This window comes from Rousettus aegyptiacus, unplaced genomic scaffold (genome assembly GCF_014176215.1).
Source record: "Rousettus aegyptiacus isolate mRouAeg1 unplaced genomic scaffold, mRouAeg1.p scaffold_m13_p_16, whole genome shotgun sequence".
Lineage (NCBI taxonomy): Eukaryota > Metazoa > Chordata > Mammalia > Chiroptera > Pteropodidae > Rousettus > Rousettus aegyptiacus.
The window spans coordinates 54705240-54721206 of NW_023416291.1; the positions used below are offsets into that span (position 1 = coordinate 54705240).

General features: G+C 64.8%; 3 protein-coding genes across 5 annotated transcripts; 2 read left to right on the forward strand and 1 right to left on the reverse strand.

Moving 5' to 3' along the window:
• Positions 1-511: 511 nt before the first annotated feature.
• LOC118612399 (pollen-specific leucine-rich repeat extensin-like protein 1) lies at positions 512-3480 on the forward strand. Its single transcript, XM_036233372.1, has 4 exons — positions 512-524; positions 559-793; positions 1702-1884; positions 2000-3480. The coding sequence occupies exons 1-4, from the start codon at positions 512-514 to the stop codon at positions 2388-2390; spliced, it is 822 nt and encodes a 273-aa protein (XP_036089265.1). The 3' UTR covers positions 2391-3480.
• PRSS57 (serine protease 57) lies at positions 3474-8525 on the forward strand. Its single transcript, XM_016126643.2, has 5 exons — positions 3474-3726; positions 4123-4276; positions 5190-5334; positions 6654-6917; positions 7881-8525. Exons 1-5 carry the CDS (start codon positions 3648-3650, stop codon positions 8082-8084), a joined length of 846 nt encoding a protein of 281 aa, XP_015982129.1. The 5' UTR covers positions 3474-3647; the 3' UTR covers positions 8085-8525.
• Positions 8526-8541: 16 nt separating this feature from the next.
• On the reverse strand, positions 8542-14719 carry FSTL3 (follistatin like 3). Of its 3 annotated transcripts, none has more exons than XM_016126646.2 (5): positions 14527-14719; positions 13041-13226; positions 10575-10790; positions 9885-10112; positions 8542-9795 (listed from the first exon to the last, which is right to left on the reverse strand). In XM_016126646.2, the coding sequence occupies exons 1-5, from the start codon at positions 14627-14629 to the stop codon at positions 9740-9742; spliced, it is 789 nt and encodes a 262-aa protein (XP_015982132.2). In that variant the 5' UTR covers positions 14630-14719; the 3' UTR covers positions 8542-9739. The 3 variants fall into 3 exon arrangements, with proteins under 3 accessions (XP_015982132.2, XP_036090162.1, XP_036090163.1); XM_036234269.1 differs by having other exon boundaries at positions 13041-13247; XM_036234270.1 differs by lacking the exon at positions 14527-14719 and adding an exon at positions 14136-14389.
• Between the last annotated feature and the right edge of the window lie 1248 nt (positions 14720-15967).

The window sequence follows — 15967 nt, forward strand, 5'->3', positions numbered from 1 at the left end:
GGGCGCAGGGGGTGGGCTGGGCGCGCGCGCCGCCGCCGCCGCCGCCGCCGCGTTCCTCTGTCGCTCCCCTCCCCGCCCGGTCCCCTCCCACCTCCCGGCGCCGCGGCCCGCGCTGCGCCTCCTGCCGGCCGCCGGGGCTGCCGCAGCGCCCCCGCCCCGCGCGCGCGCCCGGCCCGGGGCCTCCGCGACCGCGTCCCGTCCCCGCGCGAGCCGTTCATCCCGCCTCCGAAGGGGGCTGACGCCGGTGGCCGGGCCGAGACCGAGCCGTGACCGCGACGAAACCTCGCCCCTCCGCGGGCCTGGCCCAGAGGGGAGCGGGCGCGGACGAGCTCACCGGGCGAAGGGCGGACGAGGCCCGGGAGGCCGCCGGGAGGAGCTGGCGTCCGGGCTGCAGCCCGGGGGTCTGGCGGAGGCGGGGCGGCGGGACCCGGCCGCGCCGGCCGGGAGGGACCGTGCTAACGCGACGCTCGCTGGGCGCTGGGCCTGACCGCGCGGAGTCGGAGGGGGGGTGATGGTTAAAATCTGCCCCGCAGCCGTGAGCGGGGGGGCAGGGGGGAGGGGGGAGCCAGCAGGTCTCGTGCTTTGTTTCGAGGGCACCGCGGAGCCACGGCAGTTTCGAGCAGGAGAAGGACCGGCGCGGCTTATTTTCGGGAGGCGCCGCCCTCCACCAGGTGGGGAATGGACGAGAAGGGCAGGAAGGAGAGGTTCGCAGGCGGGGAGGAGGCCGAACTGGGTCCCCTCCCTTCCCCTGGGGAGACTGGACCAGCAGAGACTGGACCAGGTTGACAGGCAGGTGAGTTCTGGGTGGTACCTGAAGGGGGAGCTGACGCTTCTGCCGCCGGATGGGATGCGGGGCGGCAGGCGTTGGGGTTCCCTCCCATTTCACACTGAGCCCCTGGATAGAGGTTGGGGGATGAAAAAGGTAACATTGGGAGTTCAGGGCAAGGCTGGGCCTGGGCTAGGGGTGCGGCTCCCCTGAAGAGGAAACCTGTGTGGGGGGAACAGACAGAGGCCACCCGGTCCCCTGCTTTCCCCTTCTTAACAATGAACGTGCGTGCAGTTAGCATTGAAACAACGAGATAAGGTAGCAACACAGAAAAAAAAAAAAAAAAACCAAGAAACATCACGGGCCCTGGGTTCGAGGCTCAGCTTCATTCCACCTGTGCTGTGTGACCCGGGTCCATTTCTGAACCTTGCTGGGCCTCATGTCCCACCTCCCAAAGCAACTGGGGGTTAACGGGGTGAATGTACCCGAAGGACTTGGAAAGGGGCCCAGCACACAGTAGCTCAGGGGTTGGCAAACTCTTTCTGAAAAGGGCCAGATAGCCAATATTTTCAGCATTGCGGGCGCAGGTCTTCCATGGAAGTGTACACACATTGGTGTGGCTGTGTGCCAATGAAACTTTATTTACAGAACAGGCAGCGGGCAGGATTTGACCTGCAGGCAGGCCCTCGGCAAAGGTGAACTGTAATTCCAATGCTGCCCCTCATCCTCTGCATCCACTCGGCCCAAAAGATTTATTGAGTACCAACTGTGCTCCTGGCAGTGTTAGGTGCCAGAGATGCAGAGGAGAAAGGGCGTTCTTTTGTCTATTAAATAGATGATTCAACATTTGAGGGCGGCTGGATGCATTTCGCGGATGGGGAGGTGCTGCTGGAAGCATCTCTCCCATCCTCACAAACCATTCACGCCTTTCCCAGCCCTAAACTTCCCAAGGCTCCCACCTCCCTCACATGGAAAGCCAAAGCCCTTCCGGTGGCTCTCGAGGCCCGGCTGGGGGACCCTGACGTCCACACCCCAGGCAAGCGTGCAGGCAGTCGCTTCCAGGAGACCAGCCAGGAGGTGGCGCCACAGAGCTGGAGAGAGCAGGCCAGACGGAGTCGGTGGGGGAAGCGTCGCAGGCGGCGGGGACAGCCCAGGCAAAGGCCTGGAGGTGGGACAGGGCGGGCTGTGTCAGGGACGAGGGCAGTGGGCCTGAGTTGAGCTTTCTCCCTCCAGAGAAGCGTCCACACCACCCACTTCCCCCTCCTCTCCGCTCAGAGCCCGCAGCGTCTGGGAGGGGTGGTCACTGCGCCCGCAGCCCCGCCCCCTTCCTGGACCACCACCAACCGCGGTTTCTACGACGACACTCCTCCTCCTCCCACCGCCTTGCTGCTCAGCACCCCCCGCCCCCACTCCTGCCCTGAGCCCACCGTGCAGCTGTGTCCACCCCCCCCCCCACAAACGCTCACATCCTCTGGGGCCTGTGGCCTCACACATGGCTCTGCATGGGCCCCCAAAGCCCACTCCTTCCCTAGCCATGAGCCAGGGACCCCCTCTACTTCCCCCCAGCCCTGACTCCAGCTCATGCCTTGTGTCCCCCACTCCAAAAGGGGCCGGGGAGCAGTAAGCAGGACACGAGACTTACTGGATACCAGAGGGAAGGGGCCGGGGAGGCCCCCTCCCCAGCTTCATAACTGGAACCACAGGCCCAGACGAGGTCGGGTCCATACGGAGCGGCACGCCTGGACCCCTGCTATCCTCCTGGCCTGTGCCACGGCCCTGGGGACCCAAAGGAAGAGGGACGTGGACCTGATGGGGCTGCCCAGCTCTGGCCAGTCCATCTGCAGGCCAGTAGAACCCAAACCCCCTCCCCAGGGACCTGTGTCCTGTGCACCTGATAGTTGCTCAGGAAAAGGAATTAATATGCCTATGAGTTCATCTCAATATATAAAGAGTGCCGACAAATCAATAACGAAAGTAAGTGTTCAGCAAAGGGAGCTATCGTTCTCACCATCATCATTACCACTGCCACGGGGTCTGCCTTGACCGGGAAAGCCACCGCAGTCCCCCTCAGGAAGACCCCGCAGGGACCACAGTCCAGGACATTCTGTGCAGCCCTGGAAGGGCCGGGCTCCCCTCCCTGCACCCCGGGCTGGAAAACAGACACGCCGGCCCCTCAGCCCACCCCCAGGGCTTCGGGGAGCTGGGTGCCGGGGGGCCGTGAAGGACAGTTGCCTGTTTCCCAACGGCTCAGCAGACAGGAAGGAAATGGGGCTGGCTCTGGGCAGAGCTGGCTGCTGACAGAGGTGACAGGAGCTGCCCTGAGATGCGACCGCAGTCCCACGGCTCCCTCTCTGTGTGACCGTGGACGAGGCACCTGACCGCTCCGTGCCTCAGTTTCCCCATAAGCAACATAGAGAAAGGAATACTACTGACATCCTCAGGCTGCTCCCGCCTGGGACAAGACGAGGTCCCACGTGCAGCCAGCAGCTCCGCGTGATGCTTGCACCAGCCCCCAGGGCCCGGTGGCCGGCAGACTGACCTGGGCCAGGGGACAGGCTCTGGGCAAATGAGGCACAGAGAGAGCGGGTGACCAGAGCCGCAGGGGCCGGCCGAGCCGGGGCTTGGCTGGGCAGGCGGCCCCCAGCGCCCGCGCCTCCCCCCCCCCCCCCCCCGTTTCCTCCTTTGCGATCGTGATCGACAACCGCATGCGGTGGCATCATTGGCTTCCCAGAACCGGCAGCCCAGGTCTGGGCGTCGCTGGCGGAGCCCGGCGGGGCCTCACACCACAGGCCACCACTGGGCTCCCCCTTTCCGGGACGTTAGACGAGGGCGAGGGCCACAGCCACAGAGCTTTTGAGGGAGACGGTAGCCTGCGCCAGCCATGGGGCCTGGGGCGGGGGACGGGGGCCACCTGCTACTGATTGTGGCCACTGCCCTGATGCTGTCCGCGAGGCCCCCAGGTGAGAACCCCCGGGGCCCCACCCAGGAACTCCCCAGGCGCCCCGAGGCTCCCCCAGACCCACCCCGGGAAGACTGCAGGTAGCCCCATGCGGGCCCCAACGGTGCAGCTGCGCAGCCCTGGGCTGACTGGCCTCCGGGGCCACAGCGGGGAGCGGGGCAGGACACCTCGCCAAGGTCTGGACCGGGCCCGGCCCGGGCCCTGGGGTGCAGACTCAAGGGCCCTCCCGGGGCTGCTTGTCGCCCACTCGCTCCCTGTGCCTCTCTGTGCCTCTCTTGCCACCTCGGTCTCTGACCTTTCTCCCCAGCTTGACCCCCATCCCACCTGGTGCCCGAGCTGCCCACATCGGCCCGTCTTCCTGTCCTGCCCCTGACGCTGCCCCCTGCCCCGCCTGCAGGCTGCTGGGGGGCCCGGATCATCGGGGGCCATGAGGCGACCCCCCACTCCCGTCCCTACATGGCGTCGGTGAGCTTCGAGGGCCAGCACCACTGTGGGGGCTTCCTGCTCCACGCCCGCTGGGTGGTCTCAGCTGCCCACTGCTTCAGTGACCGGTGAGCCAGCTGGGGGCCCTCACCCTGACCGCTGCCACGTGGGACCCCAGGATGCCGGACCTCAGTGGGGGGGAGCGGGCGGCCCTGCGGCGGGTATTGCAATACTCTAGCTGGGGCACAGGCTGGGTGCCAGACCCCGCCGCCCGCCGGTGGGGCTCGCTGTGCCACACAACACGGTGTAAGTGCCGAAGGGGGACTGCGTGACAATAAGGAGATGTTATCCCTGCGCTCAGTCTAAGTATCGTTACAGTTACCAACATTGATAGTGAGATTATGGGAAGGAGAACTTCTCTGCCCTTTTAGCCCCTTCGGCGGCCTAGCAATTACACCTGCATGGTGGGGTTCCCGCGGACAGGAATGGGGGTGTGTGGCGTCCTGAGCCGGGAGGCGGTCGCGTGCCTGGGGCGACGGAGGGCAGGGGTCCTGGCCGTTCTGGAGCCACTAAGCGCAGCAGAGGCTCAGTGACAAGAAGCTTCCCTGCCATGCCGCCCCGTCCTCGCGCATCCTGGTGACTCGCGTTGCTGGCAAGGCCCCGAGTCTAGATCCGAGGGGTGGTCAAGTGGGGAGCATAAGTCCCTCGTCAGCTCAGAAGAATCCACATGTCAAAGGGGAGCCTGTGCGGGACCCCTTCAGGTAACATTATAATGTTAGGTGGAAATTGTAATAAATGTAATAAGCATTCCATTCAGTCTAAGTATAGTTTATAACAGTTATTAAAATTAATACTGCAACAATTAGAGTTAATGGCGTGATTGAGGTGGGAATAATAACAAACATAACAATCATTATCACGGCGGGACGGGCGAGAGGATTAAATGGATCGCTGCACCCCCATTTGGTAGATGGGGAGACTGAGGCCTGTGACAGGTGGCCCTTGCCCTGGCCCCGCTCACAAGCCTCCTTCCCACCACAGAGACCCCCGCATGGGCCTGGTGGTGCTGGGGGCCCATGCCCTGCGCACCCCAGAGCCCACCCAGCAGGTGTTTGGCATCTCAGCTGTCATCAGGCACCCCGACTATCAGCCCATAACCCAAGCCAATGACATCTGCCTGCTGCAGGTGAGTTTCGTGGGGGGTGGCACTGGAGGTGGGTCTGGCCTGTCCCGGCCACGCCCATGATGACTGATGTGTTCTAAAAATAGCCAGATGACACCGGAACACCCGAGTGAGGTCCAGCCTCTGCTCGAACGTCCCCAGGAGCTGCCCCCCGATGGCCCCCAGCCTGCACCCTGCCCCCTCCCCTCCCCACCCCTTCTCCCTGGTCACCTTCCTGTGCCCAGAGCAGCTGTCACCCGCTAGCCACGCCCGCACATTTGCTGCCTCAGCATCGTTCACCGCCTCCTCCAGGCCTCGAGGCCCGGAGTTTTCCCTGGTTTATGGCCTTTTACGGCACTCGGAGGGCCTCAGCGTTCAGGGGCGCTACTGCCGGAAGCACCCCGTCCCTGCCCCTCGGTCCTTCGCGAGGTGTCTGGGCAGGAAGCGGCTCCTTGGGTAGATGTGAGCCCCCCGCACGGTATGTCCTGTGGCTCTCACCCAGGCGCCCCAAATGCAATCCAGGTACCCCAGGGCCTCTGTTCTCAAGGGAGAACATTCTGACTTGCCCTCCAAATGTGGTGAAAAATTAAAACCAGGAGAGGGCGAAACAGGCCCCGGGGGATGATGCGCCTGGGGTGCAGGGCTCTCCTGGCAAACAGGAAGGAGGCGGAGATTGTCAGCGGCCACAGCCCAGAACCCGCTGTTCCAACTTGCCTGTCCCGCTGCGCCCACGGGGAAACTGAGGCCAGGGCCGGTCAGGGATGTGCCCGAGGTCAAGGAGTGAGCACCGAAGCCATGGTCAAATACAGTGAGTGCCAGCTGTGTGCCGGTCACCGGGGACGCAGCCATGAACGAACCCCAGGGCTGGTCCTATCAGAGCCTCCCATCTAAAAGGGCAGCACATAGGAGCCCGTCCGTCCTGATCCGAGAGTCTGGGAAGGCTTCCTGGAGGTGATGTCTAAGCCGAGACCTGAAGGCTGGACAGGAAAGTTGCTCCAGGTGGGGGGTATGCCGTGAGCAAAAGGGTGGATGTGGGCCCAGGGCATGGCAGTGAATTCGTTCTGGCTGGACGGTCCGGAAAGGTCAGCCACAAGGTTTTATCCACAGGGCAGTGGGGAGCCATGGGAGAGCCCAGAGCCAGGAGTGAGATACCTCCGGGTAGCTGGCGAGGTGGGGAGAGGCCACAGTCCTGGCCCGGGCGGGGGGAGGCCTGACGGGGGGTGCGGGTGGCGAAAGCAGCAGCCCCTCCGACCGCTCGACGCCTCCGCCGTTGGCTCCTCTCCACGAGGCCAAGCGCCCACGGACAGGGCCGCGGTGACGGTGGGGGCGGTCTCTCCCTGCAGCTGAACCGCTCTGCTGCCCTGGGCCCTGCCGTGGGGCTGCTGGGGCTGCCAAGGAGAAGCGCCGGGCCGCCCAGGGCTGGGGCGCGGTGCCAGGTGGCCGGCTGGGGCTCCGTGTCCAACTTTGAGGAGCTGCCGCGTGGGCTGATGGAGGCCGAGGTGCGCGTGCTGGGCCTGGACGCCTGCAACCGCTCCTGGAGGGGCCAGCTGAGCCCTGCCATGCTCTGCACCCGCAGCGGGGACCACCAGCGGCGAGGCTTCTGCTCAGTAAGGCGCTCCCCGTCCCGCTCGCGCACCGAATGGGAGACCCGAGGCCCCCGGAGAGGGGCGGCCCTGGGCAGAGCCTTGGGAACTAAGTCCTAGCTCACCTTTGGCCAGGGGTCCTCACTGGAGGCCCCGGAAGGGCAGGGAGTGGCCCAGGGTCCTGGGCTGCCGCGTGCGGCTGGCGGGTTGAGCCCTGCGCACAGCTACAGACTCGCGTGTTTGTAAGCAGTGTCCAGTAGGGGGCAGGAAGGGATCTCGAGGAAGGAGCACAGGGTCCGGATCCCCTGCCTGGTGGCCCCATGGTCCTGGTGCAAGGAGAAACCAGGCCAGAGAGGACAGAGGTTGAGAATGCGGATTCTGAAGCCCAGCTGCCCAGGTCCAGATCCAGACTGGGCCACGACCCAGACGTGAGACCTTGGGAAAGTCACTTCTCTGGACCTCACTTTATCCATCTACAAAATTGCCACTTCACAGGGTCAGAGCTGATGCCACATGACAATTAGGGTGATAGGGCCAGGAGGGGAGCAGAGGGAAAGAAGCAGGAATTTTAGGGTGAGAATTTGAGGAGGCCTCTCTGAGGACAATGCCTTCGAGCTGGGGCGGGGAGACCCCCACAGGGCCGCAGACTTGTGTGCTTACACTACAGTGTGGGTATGTGTGTGGGGGGGGCGGCAGTAACAGACCTCAAGAGGGTGCAAAAGCCTTGAGGCTGGACAGAGCTGGCTTGCTCTAGGAACAGCCTGGAAGGCTGGCGTGGCTAGAACCAGGTGCGTGGGGGCAGGCAGGGTCGGGGTGTCCTTAGGTTCTCAAAGGCTGGGGTGCGTTTAGTCTTTGCTGTAAGAGCACTGGGGCCATGGAAGGGCTGGGGGCATGAAGGGGGCCCGGGGAGATTTACCCGCAGAGGCGCCTTCAGAGAAGCTGAGGCTGAGAGAGGGACCCCTAACCTGGCCTTTTCCTCCACCCCAGGCGGACTCTGGGGGGCCCCTGGTGTGCAGGAACCGAGCCCATGGCCTCGTCTCCTTCTCCGGCCTCTGGTGCGGGGACCCCAAAACCCCTGACGTGTACACGCAGGTGTCCGCCTTCGTGACCTGGATCTGGGATGTAGTGCGGCGGATGCCAGTCCAGCCCCGGGCCCAGGACCCCTGGGGCCCCCCAGCAGGAGCTGCCTGAACCTCGCAGCTCCTGCTGGGTCCACAAACGAGGTGGTGACCAATGCCAAGTGTAAAATCCTGTGGCTGGTGCGGGGGAGGGAAGCATGGGGCCCCCGGGCCTATTAAGCCTGGGGTGTGAAGCGGGCATCAGTTCCACACAAAAAGAGTGAAAATAACCAAATAAAATGAAATGTTAACTCACCAGACGCGAGGGTTCGCCTGCTCTCCTGGGGCTTTTCCTTGGCCTCGGGTCTGGCTGGGCCTCTCCCCACACCCCGATTCTTCCGCCCACCCTGCCTACCACAGCCCTCTCCCTGGCGGCTGCCCACCGCCCGGAGGACACGCACCTGCGTCCCTCCCCAGGACACTCCCAGAGGCCCCCACTCTCCACCTTCACCGCAGCCAGGCTGGTAACCTCACACCGAAGTGGGCGGCACAGAGGCTCAGAGAGGGGCAGACCAGGCCCGGCCCCCAACGGCGCTTTTTAAAGTCTTTATTTCTTTGGTGAGGCAGGACCCCAGGGCGGGGAGGGGGGTTGCCTTGTCGGGGGGAGCTCGGGCGAACCCCCCTACTCAAGAGCACTTTGCTGGGTGTCACAGGTAAGGCACTTGCTGGGGGCTGGGAGAGGGTGAGCACACTGTCCCCTGCATCCCTCATCTAAAATTTGAGGAGCTGGGTTCCTGCCCTGTTGACCCCTATATCTGGTCTGAGCCTCTGGTCCACATGAAGGCACAGGGAGGTGACATGGAGCGACAGCCCAGATGGAACGAAGGGAATCAGCTCTAGGGCGGGGGTCGAGACCCCTGAGCCTGGCTGGTAGACAAGGAGGGCCCAGCCGGGAACTGGGCCTAGAGGCCCGGCAAGGGCTGGCCGCGTGGCACCAAGGGGTCCTGGGTCTGGCCCTCACCCGTGGACAGGGCAATGCACACTAGGGGTGCTGCTCCGACGCAAGGGTCCAGGAGGCCAGGACTGCAGAGGGCCTTGGTGTCTACACCCCACCAGAGCCAGCGGGTGAACGGGGGCTCCTGGGCCCTGCTGGGTCGCACCCTAACTGGATTGGGCACACTAGACCTGGTGCCCCGTCCTGGGCAAATGGTGGTGGCTTCGTGCCTGAGACTGTATAGGAGGCACAGAGAGCACCCCACCCAGGAAACAAGCCGGCTCTCCTCAGGGGCCTTCGCAGGACTTACTGGGTAAATGGAGGCAGCAGGAGAGGAGAGCCCCGACTTCCTGGGCTGGGAGGGGACAGAGGCTGCTTCCTTGGCTGTCCCCAGTCTGGGCATCTTCTGAGGCTCATGTACACACGCTCAGGCTGCGGACCTGCTCCTCACCCTCTGGTCCCTGTCCTAAGGCTGGGGTGCCTTTTCATTAATTGCTGGCAGAGAATCCACAGCCCTCTGAGTGGCAGTGACAATCAATAGTTATTCCCCAGAGAGCAGAAGCCTGAGGTCCTCCTGGGCAGTAGGGTACTGGGGTGGCGGTCCCATCCACCAGCGCGGATCCCAGCCCTCCTTCCCCCAATCCTTAAGATATCTTGGGGCATGGGGACCCCAGGGCTCCCCCAAATGGTCTGGTCCAAGTTCTAGCGAGTGTCCGTGGGACATAAATTAGGCTCTGCTGTGGCAATAAATAAAGTGGGAGGCCTTGAACGCCAGGCCCAGGCTGCCCCGCAGGTCACACAAAGTTCTCCTCCTCCTCCTCCGACTCAGCGTCTGACGGCTCAGGGGTGCCTGCAAAGCGGGAGGAATGAACAGAGAAATGTGGGCGCGGAGGGGGGCTAGGGGGTAGACCCCGTCGCTGCTCCCGCCCTGGCCGGCACCTGCGCAGCTGCCCCGGTGGCGCACGCCGATGGAGCGGCCCAGGAAGCAGGTAGCCTGGCGGAGGTGGCACGAGGACATGTAGGTGACGTTGTTGTTGCCACAGAGCTCCTGGCCGGGGCTGGAGGGCGCGGGGCAGGGCGCCGCGCGACACACCACGCAGTGGGCGCTGCCAGTCTGGTCCACCACGCACGACTGCGGCCGCGGGCACACCACTTGCGCGCACGACTCTGCGGGAGGGGGGCCACGCTGAGTCAGGGGCGCCACGGGGACCACGACCCCGCCCACAAGCCCCAGTCCGTCCTCAGGCCCTGCCCCTCTGTTTTTTCCAGAAGCCACACCCTGTCCATGTGCCCCGCCGACACCCCCGAGTCCACTCTCAAGCCCCGGCCCCTCAGCACCCACGAGCCCCTCTCTGAGTCACGCACTCACACCTCTTACCTCACGTGAGCTTTCGAACCCCACTTTCCAGAGTTCCACCCGACTCTTCTTTATTCTCGATCCCACAAAAGACCCAATCCAGAGACACTCGGGACTACGGGCTCTCCTATTCCCCCACTACCTCGCCACCACGGCCCCGCCCACCGCGGCCCCGCCCCGCGAGGCCCAGGCAAACGCGAGTAAGGCGCTGCGGCCTGGAGGCCCCGCCCCGCCCCAGGCCCCGCCCCGCCCCAGGCCCCGCCCCCACGCACTGCGGCAGCGCCCCGGGTACATGACGCGCAGGTCCGGGTGGCCGCGGCAGCGCGCAGCGCGCAGCTCACACTCGTCGCGGTAGGTGGCGCCGTCCGAGCCGCAGACTTGCAGGCGCGCCGGGAGCTCCGCGCAGTCGGGCGCGCACTCACAGCGCGGGCGGCCGCCCAGCATGCGGCACGCCTTGCCGGGGCCGCACTTCACGCCCTCGCACGAATCTGCGGAGCACAGGACGCGCGCTCGCGTGGGCTGGGGCGCGCAGCGGTGGCTGGAGGTCCTCGGAGCCCGCGGCGCCCCCGTCCCCTGTTCTGAGGGCTAGAGGCCGGCCTGGAGTGGGGGTCGATGGGGCGCGCAGCGGTGGCTGGAGGTCCTCGGAGCCCGCGGCGCCCCCGTCCCCTGTTCAGAGGGCTAGAGGCCGGCCTGGAGTGGGGGTCAATGGGGCGCGCAGCGGTGGCTGGAGGTCCTCGGAGCCCGCGGCGCCCCCGTCCCCTGTTCTGAGGGCTAGAGGCCGGCCTGGAGTGGGGGTCGATGCGGAGTCAGGGCGCACGGAGCCGGGACTGATTTGTGGTCTGGGCGCGGGGTCGGTTGTGGGCGAGATTCGGTCATGGCCCCGGTGGACCGCTGCGCACGGAGCTGGGGACTCTGTCTGGAGGCGGGGCTCAATGTGGGCGGAGCGGGGGTCTCTGCCCCGAATCTGGGGGTCCAGGGGCGGGCTTCCAGCCCCTGTCCCGCTGCGCAGCTGGGCCATGGGCTCGGGCGGACGTTTGTTCCTTGTTTTACGCGCATTTCTGGGAAGGCCGACGGGGGACCCGGCTGCGTCAGCCCCGGGTGGAGTGGGGGGCTCCACCCCGTCCAGGCACGGGACTGGGGAGGACAGGCAGCGTCTGTTCCCCGAGCCTGCCAGGACCTCCCCGGAGGAGGCGACAGAGAGGGCGGGGCGTCGACAGCTGGCCTGAAGATTGTTTCCTGGGGAGGGGGCCATCTGAATCAGGGTTACCCACTCCGAGTAGCACCATCTCTCAGATAGGGAAGCAGGGCTGACCCGGGGTAGTCTCTCTCGCGTCCCCGCTCCACTTAGGCCTGGGGCTTTTGGAGGTGAAAATCAGACCCCACTGAGGGCCGCCCCTTTCCTCTCAGGCCCTCCCAGGCTCATCGCAGCCTTCCAACCACACCAAGAGGTTGTTCTGTCACTGTTTTACAAAAGGGGGAAACTGAGGCCTGTCACAACTGTGAGCGGAGGAGAGCCAGGGCACCTCAGCATGACCCCTGATGGGCCCCCTAGTTCTGTTGCTTGTGGGTCTGGAGGGAAAACTCCGAGCACTCCTGCCTCAGCGTCCCTGTGTGTAAAGCGGTGCCCACGGGACCCACCTTACAGGGTGAGCATGAAATGAGCACATGCTCCTGTCAGAATGGCGCAGGCCTTGCCAGGGCATGTGGGCTGCACCTGGGCGCCTCCACCCACACGACATCTGGAAATGCTCCACCCACCCCTGTGGCTTCATGCAAGAGGGGACAGAAGTGTGTGTGGGGGGTCTGAGTTCTCCTCCCCAAGGCCAGATTGGTGGGGGTGGGGGGTGTGTCCTGGCTCATCTCATGCCCCTCCCCCCCAGCCACTTCCTGAAGTCCATTTCCTCCCAGAAGCCAGAAGGGTCCTGGAGTGAGCCAGGGCATGTGGCAGTGACTTCAGGACCACCCAGCCAGGCTGATCTGGGATTAATCACATCCCAGAGGCCAGCCAGGCTCTTGAGCTTGGCCTTCAGGTCTGCAGCCCGCAGCTCCAGCCTCTCCCTACTCCCCTGCCCTGGCCCCACCCACCAGGACCTCATCCTAGGCCATGGTCTCTGCAGATGATGCTCTCCCCCATAGTTTGTCCAGTTGACGAACTCCTAATCATCCCCTAGCACCCTGGCTCTCATGCCCACCTCCAAGTTGTATCCCCACACTCTGGAGCTCTGGGTCCCTGTGGGTTTAGCCCTGACCACAGGTGCCCGGGAGGGCATGGAATATATCTCAACATATTCATCGAGCCCTCGAAGAGCTCCTAGTTTGATGGAGGAGGCAGCATTGCTCAGCACATGGTCAGGAGGCACGTGCTCATGAAGCATGCAGCTGGGGGCCGGCCACAGACCCTTGGAAACTGCAGGGTTAATGGCAGGTAAGGACAGACAGGGAACGCTGAGTGCGGGGTCACAAACCGGAACGGTCAGCTGGGAAAATCCACCTTCCAGGTGGGGTGCAGGTGGGGAAGGCCATCCTGGCAGAGGGCTCGGCATAAGCAAAGGGCTGGCAGTGGGCAACCAAGCTGGGGAGTCTTCGGAGCTGCTGCCTGAACCTTTGACTGAGGGAGCCGAGGCCTGGGATCCTCAACACAACAGTTCCTCCCAGCAGCCCTGACCTCCTCCCGAGATGGGGAGCTTACTCCTTCGCCCACAGTGGCCCAGGTCTGTGGCTGATGCCCAGGATCTCACCTTTGCAGGGGAGGCAGTGGACAAGGCCCAGGAAGCCCAGGAGGCTGATCTTGTTCCCGGGGTGGGTGAAGTTGGACCAGGCAGTGTCGATGTTGCCGGAGGCACAGCACTCAGCCTGGCTCACGTCAGTCCTCAGCACCAGGCTGCAGGTGGCCTCTCGGCCCTGCTGGAGCCAGCACACACCACCTGTGGCCAAGGGGGCAGTTCCTGTGGGGCCAGAGGTGCCCTCCTGTGCCACTTCTGACACCCGGACCTCGGCTTTCACCCTGCTCCTGCCCCAGGGGTGCATACAGTCCGTGTTCAGTGATTACAGAGGTGTGATCTGCCCCCAACCTGGAGAGGAGGGGTTCTGGATTTGGAGCCTCCTCTCTGAGCTCCAACCCCCACGCTGCTCCACTGCCAACCCCCACCCATCCCAGGAAGCTCCCCCCACCCACCCTCCCCGCTCCAGGGACACCGCCCCCTCCCCACCCAGGCCTGGCATCCTGCCCAATCAGTCAAACACCCAGAGCTGTCAGGGTCGGTGGGCCCTGAAGCTGCCTCTCCCTCCTCTGCCCTCTGTCTAGACAGCACCCGAGGGCACTCAGGGGCCCCCCTCTCCTGGCAGCCCCCCCTCGCCTGGCCTGCCTCTTACTCACTCCATCTTGGGAACATTCCCCTTGCATGAGCTCACCATCTCCCCGGGGACACGGCCTTCGGGGAGGGGGCTCTGCTCTCCCCTCCCTCTGTGGAGGGCTGGGTGGGGCTGCTGGGGGTGGCACAGAGGGCCTCAGTGTATTCGCCCTTAAATGGGGCAGGAACGGCCCCAGCCCCTGTCCCAGGGAGCTCACTGGTGCCCAGGCACCGTGCTGAGCACTTCCCAGGGCCCGGATGTGGAAACCCGGCACCTTGGCACTCATCAAAGGGGAAACTGAGGCCAGGAGTGGGGCTGTTGCTGGGCTGGCATCTCCCAACACATGGCAGGTATGACATTCTAAAGACCCAGGGAAGAGATGAAGCCCAAGCTGGAGACCCTGGGTCCAGCCACCAAGCCCTGCCTCTCTGGGCCAGCAGGACCCAGGTGATCTGGGTTCGAATCCTGGCTCTGCCACTTACAAGCTGTGCGACCCTGTGCCTCAGTCTCCTCATCTGAAAAACAGGCTCGATAAGAGTTCTCACGCCACCAGGCTGTCGCATGTTCAGGGAGGGACGAGACAGGCACTAAGCGCTCCATAAACGTCAGCGGTCATTCTGACTGCTCTTCTTGATCCTGACTGTGAGCCACATCTGTTCTGCTGACCTCCCGGTGACCCTCCTTCGGGCCCTTTGGGGCTGGGGGAGGCGGAGCCCCAAGCCCTCCCGGGTTCAACCTGCAAGCGGCCGCTGGTCACCGCCCTCTGCCCTAGCTGCTCCTGCCGCGGTGCCCCCCGACCTGCCCCCGGCCGCATTCCGGGCAGGCCCACGTGGGTGGCCCTCCTCGCCCGCCCCTTCCGGCCACCCCACTCACCAGGCACGGGGTCCCCCGAGCCCACGGAGCCCACGAAGCCCACGGCCCAAGCCAGAGCCCCCCAGGGCAGTGGCCACAGTGGTCCCGGCGCCCCGGGACGCATGGCGAACGCAGAGGCGGCGGCGGCGGCGGCGGCGGCCCGCGTGTCGGACGCGCGGGCGGGTGGCAGGGAGGGCGGCGGCACCGACTTCCCAGCGCGCCGTGGCCCGGCGCTCCCTATAAAGGTCCCGCTGGCTGCGGGCGGGGCGGGGCCGGGCCGGGGCGGGGCGCGTGCATGGCGGGGCGCGGGGCAGAGGCGTGCGCTATGTGTGTGTGCAGGGGCCGGGCCTGCGGCGCTCGACCTAAGACTGAGATTTATCTGGGAAGGTGTGGCTGTCGCCTGGGCAGGGGACCCGGATTCGGGCCGCGGATGTGAGTTCGAGGTGTCGCGCCGCGCTTGGGGGTCTTGCGCTGTAGGGCTGTGGCTGAGCTAACTAGCGACTCAGGGGAGTGTGTCTGCAGGCCCGTGTACCGCATCGTGCATTGAGTGACTCCAGTGTGGTCCTTCTCATCCCTACACACGCCTGCCCCCCCCCAGAGCTCCACCCCAGGCACCAGGCCACCCACCCAGCCACTTGGTCACTGGAGCCAGCGGGCACGGCTGGGTGTGAGCAAGTGGGGAGGGGTTGCTGGGTGCTGCACGGAGAGACCCAGGGACACAGGTGGTCCCAGCAACAGCGTGACGGCAGTAATCACGCCACAAGAGTCCCGAAGTGCCTACCGCGTGTGTGCCTGGCCTTTGCTCTGGGCACTCCGGGGCGCTGTGCGCCGCCCCCCACATTTGCAAATGGGACCCGGGAGCTGCACCCACAGCTTACTGTGTCAGGAGCGTTTCCTCCTCTCTGCTAAAGTCCAGCTCCCCGGAGTCCCGGGTGTCCCACAGTTTGTGACAGTGGCATTAGCACGGGCTTGGGAAGAGTCCGCGGGGGCCGCGGTGAGGCTGGATGCGCTTCCTTGTTGGGCACTGACCCTCGTATGTTGGCGCCTTCCAGATCGCCAGGGCACCCTCAGAGAGGGTGCAGCCCGTCTGCGTTTGGGCTTAAAAATAAGTAATGGCCATCTTCTGGTGGCGGGGCCCGTCGTGGGGTGCTAGGGTGCCACGGCGAACAGTGCAGACCCAGTACCGTTGTCACTGACCTCGTGGTTTGCAGAGGCCATAGATAACAAAATACAGAGACAAACAAATTAACATACAACTTCAAAGAGTGGCAAATCCTTTTGGGAAAATGAAAAAGGTGGGGAGCAATTGGGTATTTGCTGGGGCTGCTTCTGCCTCATCACCCCCCCCCCCCGATTCCTTCACGTGCCCCCTCCCAGGTGTGGAAATAGGGGTCCCTGCAGCCACACGGCACGGCCCCTCCTCTGTATGCCCGAGAAGTTCTGCCAGCAAACGTCCTCCCCT